Source organism: Oncorhynchus masou, chromosome 8 (genome assembly GCF_036934945.1).
Source record: "Oncorhynchus masou masou isolate Uvic2021 chromosome 8, UVic_Omas_1.1, whole genome shotgun sequence".
NCBI classification, from domain to species: domain Eukaryota; kingdom Metazoa; phylum Chordata; class Actinopteri; order Salmoniformes; family Salmonidae; genus Oncorhynchus; species Oncorhynchus masou.
The window spans coordinates 26,918,501-26,935,379 of NC_088219.1; the positions used below are offsets into that span (position 1 = coordinate 26,918,501).

At 43.5% G+C, this 16,879-nt stretch overlaps 1 protein-coding gene across 1 annotated transcript in view; it reads right to left on the minus strand.

Annotated features, from left to right (window-relative positions):
• Positions 1–464: 464 nt before the first annotated feature.
• LOC135544454 (regulator of G-protein signaling 3-like) overlaps positions 465–16,879 on the minus strand; it is a 208,560-nt gene continuing 192,145 nt past the window's right edge. The window contains 4 exon segments of the mRNA XM_064972068.1: positions 465–2,492; positions 3,025–3,191; positions 4,405–4,466; positions 6,160–6,264. Of these exon segments, the coding sequence (XP_064828140.1) occupies positions 2,292–2,492; positions 3,025–3,191; positions 4,405–4,466; positions 6,160–6,264 (535 nt within the window). The 3' untranslated portion in view covers positions 465–2,291.

A 16,879-nucleotide genomic window follows, 5' to 3' on the forward strand; every position in this document is an offset into this window, starting at 1 on the left:
TAGGGAGCCATCTTTTGGATGGGACGTTAAACGGGTGTCCTGACTCTCTGAGGTCATTAAAGAGCCCATGGCACTTATCGTAGGGATGTTAACCCCGGTGTCCTGGCTAAATTCCCAATCTGGCCCTCAAACCATTACAGTCATCTAATAATCCCCAGTTTACAATTGGCTCATTCATCCCCCTCCTCTCTCCTGTAACTATTCCCCAGGTTGTTGCTGCAAATGAGAATGTGTTCTCAGTCAACTTACCTGGTAAAATAACAAATAAATAAGCTGTATGTACACAATACAGAGTCCAGGGACACAGGCTATCTTGTCACACTGTTGTGTAGTATGGGAGCTCAGATTGTAGTAGGTACTTGGATATGCAAATGTTTTGTATTAGCAACACTTACCAAAGGTGAATAACGTAGACATACAGATATGTAATACAATTCACAGCGAATGAAATTTCAGAGACATGATTTATTATTTCACCAGTTGGTTGTTTTATTTATCTTCAGCAATGACACCAAATGTATTTCTATTGTCTTTTTTGCTTGCTATCTTAGGAGTTGGGTTTGAATTGTAAACAGTGAAAATGATCAAATACATTTCATAAACTTCATAAACTCCTGACAAGCATTGTATGATCAGGAAAGGGTGGACCTTCCTCATTTTTATAACAATACATGTCATCTTATAGCTTTGAGTCTCTCATATTTACATAGATACAGCCAGGTTCCAGCTCGACGCAAGTGAAACCTATTGTTTTCTTGTTTTTTCTTTGTTTTCTTAAAGAATTATATGTACATCCTTAACCCCTAGCTGCCTGCTGCCAGGGTACACAGTTAGAATGACTTGCTTAATTCATGTATCTTTTCTTGTTTATTTACTTAAACTGTAAATCAACCTTATAGCTGAATTTTGCAACATGACTCTTACAAATAAAGTGTATAATACAGAGATCAAGCCATTGTCTTTCCAATCAAAATTGAAACTTATCCCCCAAAAAAGGAAAATAAACAATAACATATTGCACTTAAAGTCAGGACAGCGGTGGACCTATTTCATGGTTAGGGGGAGGGAGCGCTTTTAGCTGAGTGCAATGGGTGAAGCATCCGGCAAGGTATCTAAATAAATAGGCAAACCTTTGTACAGGTGAAGCACTTTTTTCTTTTTTTATGTCTATGAAAAGAGCATCCTCCCAACAGGTTTGCTCAGTATACCTACGGAGTGCGGGTTTGAACCTAAAACAATTAAAAAAAGAAAACATTGTATGTGTAAAAACGAAAATGAAAAAACAAATTCAAGCTTGGAAGCTTCATAGACAAGTGCCTTAATGTCCTGAGAATGCTGCCTTGTTCAGTCCAGGTGGAGCTACAATGAATTGCTCATTTCTTTCCGACAGTCTTTGGAGACAGGCAACAAGTCTTTTTCCCCCCCCAATATGTTTTCGAGTGAGTGGCACATTTCTGCTTTTCTGCAGTTTTGGTCCGTTCCATTGTTGATATTTCTATTTTCTCCATCTTTCTCTCTCTCTCTCTCTCTCTCTCTGTCTTTTGCCATATTCTTTAGATGAATGCGACGAGGTGGGACCCTGTGACAGGGTGCAGAACAGAACAGGTGCCGACTGTGCTTGAAAGAGGTGTGCACGCCGTGAATTGGAGAACATGACAACAGAAAAAAGCTCAAAAAACGTCTTTTCATTCAGACATTGATCCCAGCAACCCAATTTCTCCATTTTCTCGCAAGTCCATTTGGAAATGGTCATGAAAGCTTTGAGACATGGAAAAACTAGGACAAAACAAACCTCTGTGTCGTACCAACAGGCTCCAAAGGAGGAGGATAGGGGGTGTCAAATAAAACAACTAAATATAACATTTGCATCAACACAGTACTGGACTGTCTTCATGTCTGCAGAGGTTTCAACCCTTTCTCCAGTACATCCGGAAGATGAACTTAAATATGGACACACTAACATATGTCATTATGAACGACAGACAGTGATCAATGAGAGTGATCCGAGAAACCCTTGGACAAGCCCTCACATGACGGTGACCAGCTGTCCTGACTGGGCTCTCTATCCGCCCTCCATCAGCCTGTTGTCATCGTCGTTGTGTACACAACACCCCCCTCAGTGCCACGGCCTAGCTCGCCGTCTTTCTCACACCCAACTCATGACGGGACAGGATGAAGGCAGAAACAAAACAAAAAGGCGAACATGAAAAAAATCTACCTCCCCCTGCTTTCAAGTCCTGCCTTCTCTCTTTCGTCGTCGTCTCTCACTTTCTATCTTGATCTCTGCCTGTTTACGACGACGAGGAGGTGGACGTGGTGCTGGCCTTCTTCTGGTTGACTAAGTCCATGTAGAGCTCTGAGCGGAGGAAACGAGGGTACGAGTCCTTCTCCATCAGGCCGTATATCCTGCGCTGGGCCAGGTCGAAGCAGGAACGCGTCACATTCTGAAGGTTGTCCTTAGTGTGCTCTCGAGTGTACGAGTCCAAGTTCACCTGAGAGAGGGAACCAGGGAGGGGAAGAAAGGAAGAGACAGAGTAGCAGGTTAGTTTCAGTGCTACCAGAAACTGGTTTCAAGCTGTTGGGGCTGATTTGTGACTTGAAGTTTCCACTCGGCTCTCCAGGTTTGAAACAAAAAGGGAAAAGGGAAAAGTGAGGGAGACTATTTGGTGCGTGTCAGGTAGCCAAAGAAAGCCTGTTTGTCAGGCATGATCTCACATCCTCTCCAGCTCACTTGTTCCTTTGTGGGAGCACCTTCTGACAGGATTACACATTCATCAACATATTTAGTTTAGGGAACAATGGTGAGGGGGATGGCCAAAATCCCTGCTTTTTCAATTTATAGCAGGAACAAGCTAATTTCTAGTTTCTGTCAGGGATGTGTTTGGAGCGGATTATACATTTCAGTCATGAGTGAGGTTGAGGTAAGCAAGTGGAGAGCTCGTTTAGGTATAAAAAGGGGACATTACAGTTGAAGGGTATTTTCCATCATCCCTTGTCTGTATGTGTATGGGGATTGCTGCTCACCTCTTTACAAGACTGGATGGCAATGTATTCAGCAAAGACTTTCTTGGCTTTGGATGCTATCTTGGATTGCGACTTAATCTTCTTGTAATCCTCGCACGCCAACCAGAATTCCAGATTCTCCTCGCTGAATTCTGTGCGCAGGAAAGCTCTGAACGCTGCCAGGCCATCTGAAGGGAAGAAGGCAGGAGGGAAAGAAACAGAGAGGTGTGGGTTAGTGGACGTGACTGGAGAGCCATGGCAACACAGCGTCATCTCTCTCAGCGAGGGAGACTACCTAAATAGCACAGTAGCCCAGTCCATTGAGTCACACTGTTAAAAAGGGGACTAAAGCCAACACCCTCCAAGACACTTCAGTCACCTCCCATAAACAACAACTATGCAGCATCACCTCCCTGACCCTACACTACACTCTTACTTTTTCCTCTCGTCGACACCGCTCATTGGTATGTCTTTTTTCATCTTGTCTCTGTACAAAGAGATGCCGTTCATGTTCTGGGGGGGGTGGGGGGGTTAGTTTGCTTGTCAACCTATTCCTGTTGCTTTGGCTACTGGGATGGTGTCGTTAATGACTTAAGGAAAAGACATTGGTAGAGTAAGAATAGCAGGAAGCCGAGTCCCACCCTGCCTGGTCGCCAGCACCTTTCTGTTCACATAACCCCCCCATGCTGATTACACTACAGGAGCAGAGACTTCACTACAGGTCAGCCAGAAGAAATATATAAAGAAAGTAAGAAAAAACATGAAAAAGCAGAAAAAGAGAGGAGGGCAAGTTGGGATCAATGTCTTGTGCCGCTTGTCTCTTCTCTGTTAGGGATAAATGGTGTAGTTTTGTCTGAGCCCACGTCATCACTGAGAAACAATTGAATGGGGATTTGGAATCGCAGCCCAACAGCGCTCAGACCAAGGATATGAATTATGGAATCATACAAATATAGCAACACTACTCTGACGTCCTCTTTCTCTCAGCCGCCCAGCCCATCCATATTCTGTCCCCTCTCCCCCTACACTAATGCATGGCTCTATTCATACACCGTGATTAGTGGGAAAGCTGCAGCAGAGTGCCTCAACAGACTGCCCATTCACAGCAAGGGAGCAACAACTCACACACTGAATTCACATTGCATAAGCAACAAGTATGAACATATTTCCTGCCCATACCCCCCCCCCCCAAAACACATGCGCATTGTTCCTTATTCATTGTTTCTTATTCAATGCAATTGTTCCCCATGCTTCAGTTCAACTTAAACCAGATCCATATGGGAACATATGGCAATCAAACCCAGATGGTATTAGTCATTTCCTTTTCCCCATTTGGTTTGATTGATCAAATGGACAGAGAGAATAAAGAAGGAAAAGAGTAAGAAGGAAAGGCAGACTTACATTTGTGGGCGAGCAGCTTGTCCAGAGATTCCCCCCATTTGAGTGCCTCCTCCGGGGTGGGCCTGCAAATGAAAACGGAGCGGTTCTTTAGCAAGCCCATCTCTGCCAGGTTTCTCATGGTGTGACCCATCCGAAGCCCTGTGCTCCCCTGTACTGCACTGAACTGGTAAGGAGCGTGGTCCTTTGGCTAGTACTCTGTGGAATTGCTATTCCTTTCTTCTTCTTCTCGCTTTCCCTCTTTCACACTCGCTGGTGCTCTGGGGCTGTGTGTGAGCGAGCGTGTGTGAATGTGTATGAGTGTGTGTGCGTAAGTATGTCTAACTGGTTCCACTAGATGTCTCACCTTATACTCCCTCTCACTGCAGCTCAGGAGGCAGAGGAGGGGCGGGGACTAAACCAGCCAATGGAGATAGGGTTTGAGGCTGAGGGTCCACCCCCCAACTTTTCTGCCCTCCCCTTTACTCCTTCATTCTCTCTGCTCTCAGATAGAGGATATGCTTCCTCTCCTTTAACACACCTGGCGGCCTTATTGACATGGCAACAGAGGAATAGGACCCAACCATGTGAATCCATTATAACAACACTATCTGCCCAGACATTTCCATGTTCTACTTTATTTCCATTTCTATCAGTTAATGTTGCAACTGACTTTGTGAATTAATTAAATATCCTACTAAATAAATGTCTGCCTAACATACATGCACTATGTTCTTTTGAATATAACAATTAAATACAAAACAATGAAATTCCCAGTTCTGATGCATTCTTGCCAAACACCTCCCTCCCTCCCTCCGTGGACAAAACATGCCTGTCTCTCTACATCATTGCATAATATAATGCATGACTACATATTCTGACAAGTGGACCTCCTGCTCGTTCTGTTACTGTTGCTGAGAGATGTTTAATGCATTATGCAACACAATGCACGCTTGAATTGATTTGAAATAATATAGCAGTTGAGTAGATGCAGCTTGAGTTCAAGCACTCGTATTCTAAAGGCGCAATGGCAGCATGCAGACTATACATTAGACTTGTACATTAACCATTTATCTAGGACCAACCAGTTTTGCCAATCAAAACAGCCACATAGCTACAGTATAAATACAGTATAGACATACATGTAACCATGGATATTGATGTGGTCTGACTGGACCTGGATCTGTCTGTTAGCAGAGCTGACCCGTAACTGACCCATCAACATTTCACAACATTGTAACTCAAAATCAACCACCAAAACACGTGCATTAAATATAATAGAGATACACCCCCTAAAACAACCTATAACAGCTATAACATCCGCCTAACCTATAACAGCTATAACATCCGCCTAACCTATAACAGTTATAACATCCGCCTAACCTATAACAGCTATAACATCCGCCTAACCTATAACCGCTATAACATCCGCCTAACCTATAACAGCTATAACATCCGCCTAACCTATAACAGCTATAACATCCGCCTAACCTATAAAAGCTATAACATCCGCCTTAGCTTACGGATCAACCAGGAATCGCTAAACACATCAAGACGTAATTAATCCAATATCCCTTTTCCTTCCTTCCTCCCTTCCTTCCTTCCTTAATTTCTGTCTTTCTCTCTGTGGATTTACAAGCGCTTCTTCATGCTGCCCACTCGTCTGTATGTCTGTCTGTCTGAGCCAAGGCATCACCAGCTGGGGTGAGATCCAAGAAGCGGCCATGTGGACACACACACACACACACACACACACATAGTCATACACAAAACACTCACTTTACTGACGACTTCAAGGATTTGTCGAATTTGCCGGGTGGGTTGCTTCCGGGAGACTCATTCCTCCTCCTCAGGAAAGCAAGCCGGTTCTTCATGTCTTTGGCCCTAAGAGAGAGAGAAAGAAAGAAAGAAAGTAAGAAAGAAAGAAAGGATGGATGAGATAGAGAAGGAGAGAAAGATGGGGAGAGACCAAGGGGGGAAAGAGAGACACAGAAAAGGGGGTTGAGTCTTCCAAGTCATGGGAAACAGTTCAACTTTAAAAAACAAACTCCAGTGGTTCAAATCAGTTCCATATGCTCAAAACCAGAAAAGGGAAAAATTGCCAGGGCTGTATACATTTCAGACTTCAGCAGGATCTTCAAGTGTAGTAGAGTAGAGTAGTGTCCAGTGGAAGTGACAGTACGACGACAGATACTATCTCTCCCTCTCCGTTGTCAATGTCTTCTTTCAATCTATCTCTCCTCTTGTTCTACCCCTGGCAGGTCCTTAGGCAGGGAGTGAGTGAATGTGGCAGTGAAGGAGGAGAGACTCACTCCTCATTCCTCCGCGCGATAACACCATTCTCCAGGTGCCTAGAGGGACCCTAAGAGAGGGAGCTAACCCAGGGCTGGGGCCCTTGGGACGGGACACGGGGCATAGCTACACCCCCTCTTCCTCCATCAACCAAAATATACCCACATTACCAATAACACAATGCAACACCCCTTCCCATTCCCATCTCCTGGAGAGGGCATGCCAACCCAGTCCTCCATGCTATCCCAAATCCCTGGGTGGATGATAGCGCCTCCCCCTGACCTCACATGCTTCCTCATTGGGACGTGACCCCACATGACTCCCATTTCCTGGTTGATTTCCACTGTGTATTAGCTATTAGCTAAAGCACCGCTGTCCTAATCGCTGTCAGCTGGCCTAATGTCACCAAAAGCCCCAGTGAGACCACAGGACCCACAAAAGAGCCCAGCGTTCCATTTTTTGGAGTCTGAAAACACACACACACACACACACACACACACACACACACACACACACAAACATGCATACTGTACAAAAGCACACATGCACACACACACACACATACAGTAGACACTCGCCCTCTCTCTGCCAGTCTCCAAAGGCCCTCTCCCATCACCTGATCATCAAACCCCTGCTTAGTTCCTGGTTCTTATCCACAGCCAGTCTTTGGAACTGAAAGAGCCCCAGTGTCTGTGCTCCAAGGTGGAGAGGCAAAGATGACATCAGTGGTCACTAGAGGGTGTAAAGGGCCTGGTTTGGATGGTGTTGCCAGGCCACCTCTGTGGGTTTTCTAGTCATATTATGATGGGGCGAAAAGCAGGAAACAGGAAGCAACCTGGGCAGCTATTTAAGATGACTCCACCACCCATCATCAAGGGCAACCAGGAGCTGAGTAGTTCATTTCTTTCAAGGAGGAAAAAGGGGGGGACTAGGAGTAGATGAGGAACTAGGAGGAATACAAGAAGCCTCTTTGAAGATGTCTGTAAGAGAAGAGGGCAGGGAGAGGAACTTGCCAAATGTGTGAGTTTGAATCTAATTGATGACTAGTAAAACAACATGCCCTCAAGCTGGGGCTGGTTTGTCTCAGAGCCGAGAAAGAAGCCTCTGAAAGTGATTCTGAAGGCCACTCGATAGAGAGCTACAATGTCCTCTCTCCTCTCTTATCTCTTCAGCTGGATGGGAAAGTGAGGAAATATCAGTCGTCACCATGATCCTCCAGACAGAGAGAGAAGAAATGATTGTACAAAGAAGAAAAAAGACGTCCCACAAAGAATTTGAACAATCTGCTTCTAACATCCTGTACTGATCAATGTGGATATTTCAGGGCTGTGACCATTGGCATCTATAAACACAATGTGATCTTAAACAAGGCACCATAAAGGGCTATAGGTGATGCACTGGGCTTGATTAGTATTCCACAGTAGGGTTGTATTAAACCATGCTCTATCCAGATGAGGAGTTAACGTTAGTCGAGTAAAATTGGGTTGTTGGTATGGTGAAAAACATTAAAAACATTACACTCTACTTCTGGCACAGTTTTTCTCCCAACAACCCACATTCACCAGTCTGAAGTGATCATTACCCCAAGTAAAAAGCTGCTTTAGAAAGGCATAAAATCGTCATAGAGAAGTGGAATCTACTTGATTGCTCTATTTTTAGCGTCCACGACCATAGTTTGGGTTTCAACTATGTGAGGTTAAAGCCGAATAGGGAAGCTATGCCAATGCATGTGAGCAGAGGGACTCGTTTTTTACGAGCCCTGGAAAATATTTGCAAACCTAATGAAACAATTTATTATGCAGGTCTGGTTTCAATACAAGTGGAGTGAACTACGCTGGGCCCAGGCTGGGTGGAAATCTATGACAGGGCTGTGAACACTATGGTCAGAGGACTGGGAGAGGTTGCTGAATATACAACTCAACACTTCCACCTTCTGGCTGGTTCATGATACTACAGGGATATGGTTCTCCATTCCCAACAATTGAACGTCGAAGATGAATGTCTACTAAGGTTGAATTGCTTGGTATAAAAAGATGGTAACAAAGAGTAAATAATAAAATACGCTATGGTAATGAAAACTGCAGGTAAATGCCATTTTGCTTAACAGACCATCCTACAACCCACACTAAATCAAACCATCTCAATGTTTCAGTAGTTGATTACCTTCGTGTTTTTTTATTGTCACATATACCAGATAGGTGCAGTGAAATGTGTTGTTTTACAGGTTCAGCCATAGTAGCACGGCACCCCTGGAGCAAATTAGGGTTAAGTGCCTTACTAAAGGGCACTTCGTCATTGCTTGGGTATTTAAACCAGCAAACTTTCGGGTTACTAGCCAAATGCTCTAACCGTTAGGCTACCTGCCTAATGATGTTTTGTGCCGTGGGTCTATACGTGTTATTGAGAGCCAAGGACATGTAAGGCAGCTGAAACGCGTCTCAGGCCGAGGCAGTGATAAGGAGGTTACTACGCACATGACAGCTCTCCGACCACGGCCATCCATCACGTTGCTGCTGTGATTATTAGCTCATACACTGGGCCTGCGTGGCCGTGGGTTACAGTAGAGGCCAGTCTAGGAGCTCAAACTGAGCAGGGTAAAAACACCACACACACACACACCCATACACAAAGCCACAAAGGGCAGGCAGGGGACACATTCCACACGGCTCTGCTACCCAGGCTACCACGAGTGAAAAAAAACAACCTGCTGGGAGAACAACTGGTACTACCGAGAGGCGAAGGGGCAAGATTAGAGGGGACCGATGGAAGGTGAGAAGGGACAGAGTGAGAGAGTGAAAAGATTAAGACAAAATACCTGGACGAGATCTTGTCGCCTAATAAGTGTGTCACAGTATGACATCTTCCTATTCACCTGGCCCTGTGCCCTTAACAACATCTATATTGTCTTAATATGCTTTCCTCATTCTAACCATCGACCCTTCTCCCACTCCTCATACCCTGGCCGGCTAGCTAATTGCCCAGCCACCAGGAGCAGCAATGTGATTCTGTTCCGCTCTTCATTAAACATAGCCCTAAACCTGACAGGCTAATCTTATATTAGGATAGCCACATCCCTCTCTGGGAGATTAACAAATTAGGATGCACTCTGATTCCATTCATCGCACCCGCTATCAGAAGATACTTCTATCACCTGTCACACTCCCTATCTGCCGGGCTCGTGGTGTGTGTGCGTGTGTGCGCATGTCTGTGTGTAGAGGGGGCTGGAGGGTGTTTAGCGCCATGATTGTCTCAGGTCTCTCCATGTTATTCCCACTTCTCCTGGCTCACATTACCGACAGTAATACCCTCTCTCCAGGCTATTCCTGGTAGTGTGAAACTGGGCCGTGCTCCCAGGGATATCTAGCTAGCGAAGTACTCAGAACTCAAGGGGAGAACTGGGTAGCTGGGGGGATGCAGGTAGACACACTGCAGCTGTATAGTAGATGTACTAAAGTGTGGCTGACTGACCTGACTGACTGACAGCCACGGGTGCTGGGGAAGGGGGGGGGGGGCTTGTCAACACCAACGTTAAATTACATAGAGAAACAAATAACATTATTGACATTCTAGAAATGTGCTACACCAAAGTAATTACATAGTATAGTATTATATTAAAGAATTATACGTTGAGCTATTACACAGATATAAATATATAGGAGCAAGAAAAGATAGAAAATGCTCTTACTGAATAGTCTCACTATAGAATCAGAGAAAACGCATGCCTGTCATCACTCAATGTTTGGGGCATGACGTCTTGCTCTGAACAACTAGATGTTTCAACCATGTCAGTTAATCAGGCTTGTTAAAACACATCTGCTGTTGCTTCTACATCCCACCTTTCTGTTCTACCCAGTGGCTCTGTTTCCCTGTGTGTACTGGATCCCGTCTCCACACCTCCAGGCAGCGCCCAACCATTACAGTCAGGATAGAGGGTAGAAGGGTAGGGGGTAGTCCCAGACGCCAAGGTGAACGACTCTGGGGTTGTTTTTGCCCCGTCCGCCACTCTGGCTGTTTGCAGTAGGTTATGTGCCTGGCCCGTCACCGTATACACACATAACTCCCGTGTGTGTGTGTGTGTGTGTGTGTGTGTGTGTGTGTGTGTGTGTGTGTGTGTGTGTGTGTGTGTGTGTGTGTGTGTGTGTGTGTGTGTGTGTGTGTGTGTGTGTGTGTGTGTGTGTGTGTGTGTGTCTACATAACACAGTGTAGCTGCACATGTCCCTGTTATTCCCCACTATGAAGACAACATCATTCTCATTGAGCAAGAGACAGTAGGGTCCTCCCATTATTTTTTCCCACAGACTAAATAGGACAGCCTGATCTCATAGACTAGACATAACATAGTAAATGTAAATATGGGACACTGAAATTAGTAGGATATGTTACGTTTGGAATGGTTACATAGGACAGAAGGTTACTTGATGGGAAAATCAAAGTAGGGTGGTGTAATGCAAACATCTAGAAACCTAAAAGTTGTGACAACTTTAGCATTTTAGCTAATTAGCAACGTTTCAACTACTTACTACTTTTTAGCAACTTTGCAACTACTTAGCATGTTAGCTAACCCTTCCCCTAATTTTAACCCTTTTAGCTAACACTTCCTCTAATCCTAACCTTAACCCTTTAAACAACTCCTAAACTTAACCCTAACCCCTAGCCTAGCTAACGTTAGCCAGAAAGCTAATGTTAGCCACCTAACTAGAATTCGTAACATATCATAAGTTTTGCAAAGTCGTAACATATAATATGATTTGCAAATTTGCAACATATTGTAAGTTTTTCAAATTCGGAACATATAATATTCAAATTTGAATTTGCAACATATCATACGAAATGGGTGATGATGATACACAAATGAATACATACCATATGAAACGTAACATTCTCGGATTTAAGTACAGAATATTATGAAAGGCTCTGAGACCAGGTTGAATAGGATTGTGGGTTTCCAGAGTAATTCCATGGGATCGGGGTGGGCTATGTTTAAAAACAGAGCAGGCAAACACACTGAGACATAAATCTGTACTTTTCAGGAGCGCCTGAATCTGAATTCCAATACAGTAGTACATTCTTTTCCAACCAAGGAAAATGCTGAAAATAGGAATTGTCCTACAATGTTCAGTATATATAAATCAACACCAAACTAAACCATCTAACTAATTTAAATGCCCATTCTCAACATTACTCACCTTACTAACCACAGAGATCACTTAAGAAATCCAGGCCGATTATTAAAAGACAAGGCCAATCTCTAGATACAAGTGTCCTCAAAATAGATTTAACCACACGTGAGTCCTCTCACCCAGCAACTGGCAAATGAGATTCAGGAGAGAGGTCAGCTAGCCTCCTAACAGCTTTTGAGTAGTATCCCTCAGAGCCTCAAACATCACCTTCCTTCCTTCCCTCTCTCCCTCCCTCTCCCTCCTTCCCTCTCTCCATCTCTCTCCCTCCTTCCCCCTCTCTCTCTCTCTCCTTCCCTCTCTCCCTCTCTCTCTCTCCCTCCCTCCTTCCCTCTCTCTCTTCTTCCTTCCTTCCTTCCCTCTCTCTCTCTCTCCCTCCTTCCCCCTCCCTATTTATTCTAAAAGCAGCAGAGAGCACACACACACAGAGTATAACACCCATGGGTTCTAACTTACCTTTCCAGGTACTTCTCTGAAATGTCGACCATAGCGGGGAACATTGGCTCAAGTCTTTAGGGTCCTGCGTGTAGTCCTGTGTGTATAGGTCCTGTATGTGTAGTGTATGTGTGTGTGTATGTGTGTGTATGTGCTCAGGGCAAGGGTAATTCAGTTGTCACATTCCTCTAACCCGGGAGAGGCTCCTCTGTGGCTTTATATAGTCCGGGAGCCAGGAGAGGCGGGCCCAGGGCTCACCCAATCACAAGGCTCTATTCCGAGAGGATGGAGCTGCATTGTCTGAGCCTGGGTAATCTTGGTTAACCCAGAACTAAAGTCTCGCGTAATTGGTCAGATGATGTAGTCTGTCCATGAGAGATTAGAGCCCGGACTGGATTTGATGGGGAAGTAAATGCTTTAATTTTACAACTACACTCCTCTATATATTTATTTGGACAGTGAAGCTAAAAAAAATGTACTGTTCTCTATACTCCAGCGTTTGGGATTTTAGAACAAATGTTTTACTATTTGCAAATGATTGCATTTTATGTATCTAGTACACCAATATGAAGGTGTCATAAATATTTGGAAAAATTCACTTATACACTCTTAGGAGTAAAGGAACCTCAAGGAACCTTTTGGGGTTCAAAAGATTGCCCCTGTGGTCAAATAGGTTCCTCGATGAATCCCTCTGAAAAGATTATTCGAAGAACCCCTGTGCCATGATGCCTATCTTTTCACAAAAGCACCACAGATGAATCCTTATATGCTGATACTGTGCTGCCAGTGTAAAGGTTAAAACAGTAACCTTTTTGTGATGGGTTTGAAATTTGAGCCTTTTTAACAACATATTGTAGCAGCGGCAGCCTATCAGAAGATTGGAGGTGGGGCTTATTGGAGATGTGGCTGTCAGATAATTATTTTGGGCCACTTGTGAGAGTAAATGTCATTCCTGTTCATGATATGAAGTTTGTACACTACAAATACACATTTTCCTTGAATATTTATGCATATTACATATAATATTAACATTCCAGATTACGTAAACTGGTAGCTATTCCCAATATTGGCATTTGCAAAGGCTATTGAGGAAGTTATACACCTCTGTCAGCCTCATCGAAGCTACAAAACTGTCAGTGTTCAGCCTTAACATGTGTCAATAGTGCAACACAACAGACTAACAGGAATTACATTTACTCACACAGGTGGCCTACAATAACTATCTGTATGCCACACACCTACTAAGCCATGGCTCTTTTCAAAGAAAACAACCCAACTGAGTGACCCAATGCCTGCAACCCAGCAGTTGGGTCATTCAAACAACCAAGCAGTTTTAAGAGTGTCGGCTAGGTTGAAGATACTGCAGCTCGCCAGCGACCTAAGCCAAAGACTAATAAAGAAACATCATAAACGAACGTCATTACCATCACAATACATTATTCGGAATTTAAAAACGGAAGGCTACAGTCATATAATGGAATTGGCTTGAACACCAATGTTATATATTATTCAACATTGGTATTAAAATAGCACTAACATGGGAATGGGTGAAAGTTACTAGCTATTCCGTAAAGCCATTTTTGAAAACCACATATTCTCCTCTTCTTCTGTCTGGTAGGGCAACAAATCCAACAGTGAAATAAATTCAAAGTGCTATGCACGTGGAGTCACTTTTGTTGTAAATAAGAATAGAATATGTTTCTAAAACACTTCTACATTAATGTGGATGCTACCATGATTGTAGATCATCCTGAATGAATTGTGAACAATGAAAGTTACTGTAAATCTTGTAATAAAAGTGACTCCAAAATGACACAATACATTATTTACCATTCATTGCTATTGGGCACAAAATAATCCTAAACACAACCACAACTATAACAAACTGCAAATGCATCCAACAAGTTTGTAGTGGTACATGCTTGATGTCATCTTTGACTGCTAGGAACATGGGACTGAATACTAGACTTTTTACTAAATATAATACACTATCAGTGAATTTGTCCAAATACTTATGACACCTTCAAATGGAGGGACGAGATACATAAAGTACTTTCATTTCTAAACGGTAAAACAGATATGTATGAAAATATCCTCCAAATAAAAGGTGACATTCTGTACTGTCGCCTTCATATAAAACATTTGATCTCAAATCCAAAATGCTGGAGTATAGAGCCAAATGTAATACATAGGGGAGTGTGTAACAAATCACGACCTTACTTACAAGCCCTTAACCAACAATTCAGTTCAAGAAATAGAGTTAAGAAAAGATTGACTAAATAAAGTATTAAAAAATAAAGTAAAAAGTAACACAATAAAATAACAATAAAGAGGCTTTATACAGGGGGTACCGGTACCGAGTCAATGGGTTTGTCGGAGGTCATTTGTACATGTAGGTAGGAGTAAAGTGACTATGCATAGATAGATTGCTGCTCCTCGCTGTTTACTATGTAAATAGTCCGGGTGGCCATAATTATAAATTACTGTTACTAGCTATTACTGTTACATCTACACCTGTTATTACCTCTGCAACAACAAGTAGTGAACTAGACAATTACAACTGCTGCAATAACTTCTATTGACCTAACCTTGTAGAGCTATGACTACTACTTCAGCTATATGACAACTATAATCACTATCACAACTAGTAGAAAATCCCAAATACATTCACCACATTTCATCTTTCCTGTCATGTAGCAAAACAACAGGTGGATATTATTCTAGCACGTCTGGGGTAATGTTATCCTTTCGTCTGGGGGGTGTGTGTGTGTGTGTGTGTGTGTGTGTGTGTGTGTGTGTGTGTGTGTGTGTGTGTGTGTGTGTGTGTGTGTGTGTGTGTGTGTGTGTGTGTGTGTGTGTGTGTGTGTGTGTGTGTGTGTGTATGTGCGAGCATATGTGTGCCTGGCTACAGTACGTGCATGTTGGTATGTGTCTGTGTGTGTGTGTGTGTGTGTGTGTGTGTGTGTGTGTGTGTGTGTGTGCGAGCATATGTGTGCCTGGCTACAGTACGTGCATGTTGGTATGTGTCTGTGTGTGTGTGTGTGTGTGTGTGTGTGTGTGTGTGTGTGTGTGTGTGTGTGTGTGTGTGTGTGTGTGTGTGTGTGTGTGTGTGTGTGTGTGTGTGTGATTTGCCCGCCCAGATGTCTGTCAGTGCTGGGGGAGATACAGTAGGTGTGTCGGGATCATTGCCTTGGGGAAGCTCTAACATCTGGCCCCTGTAGCACAGGTGACAATGAACAATGGGAGAGGATCAGAGAGGATATGGACTGCCCAGGGAAGCAGCTGTGCTACATGCAGACAAGCATGGGTAGGGATAGGAGGAGAGGGAGGGAGGCCAGTCTCGTAGCTTGTCTGGATAATGGGATAAAACTTCTGTCTCCTCTTAAAAACTCCACCTGGAATTCAATCAAATCTGCAATGCAGACATCTGCCAGAGGCTCCAAAACTCTGCACCAAAATTGACAACATTTCGACATCAGGTGGGCTGCAATAGACTCTCGCTATAGGCTACCTGAAAACCAGGTGGCACTATTTTGTTGCTAAGAATTTTCCTGCCCAGAAATGCAAACTTGTAGTGTATTTATTCAAGGTTTAAAAAGGCTTCTAAAATGTGTAATTTCCACTTTAAAATATCAGCCTGGATTTGCCCTAACAAAAAATGGATCAATCCCAACAAAAAAAGTTAACTAATTATAATCCAAACAATAATTCACAATTCCTGTTGCTGCAGGATTATTTTCCTGTTGTAGCAAACTGGCTCAAATTGTGAATCTACATCTGTAAGCCTCTACCTTGTAGAGGCGAGCCAAAATAGCTAGCTCTCTATGACCGGTTAGCTCAGACTGTCAACATTATCATTGTGAAGACAGTTAGAGCATCAGGCTCAATGGAATCAGGCTTCACAGTGGGGGTATGAAATAGATTGACTCAATGACCAGTAGAACACTGCTCTCTTTCATTGGGGCTTAACAGGGTCCCCCCTTAGGGCGCTGTCCTGTCCTGACCTAACAGGGTTTCTGGGTGGGTGGGGTGGGATGGGCATAGTTCGGTTTGAGTAATGACTAGAAAATCACTTTAAGTAGCGGTCCTCATAAATATGAATTGCAATGGGTTTCCTCCAAAAATGTGAGTAATGACAGCATATTGGAGTTTAAGGTGTTCTACTGACCAGCATTCTCGATCAACCGGCACCAGCTACACAACCACCTCAAACCAAACAGCAGTTTTGTAAGGCTATGCCACAGCCACCAGTTAGCCCTGATCCAGGATCATTCCATTAATACTTAGGCAATTAGCAGTTCAACCTCAATACCCATTATAGTATTGGATAGCAGATTATTAAATACCAGTAAACATTGTCGCAATTGTTTTCCTTTCCACAAGGAGCTATTGGTTTAATCCTATTCAGGTCAGGCCAATGTCTGAACGTGAGATACAAACGCACAACTCAAACATGTCCAGTAACATCAGTGCACCATTTTTGCAAAACAACAAGTTGCATTCGCATTAAGCCCATATTGCATTATTTTCTCATATGTTGCTTTCCTCCCTACGAACGTAAGTGTAGACGTGTGTTAAACGTAGGGCTTTACATC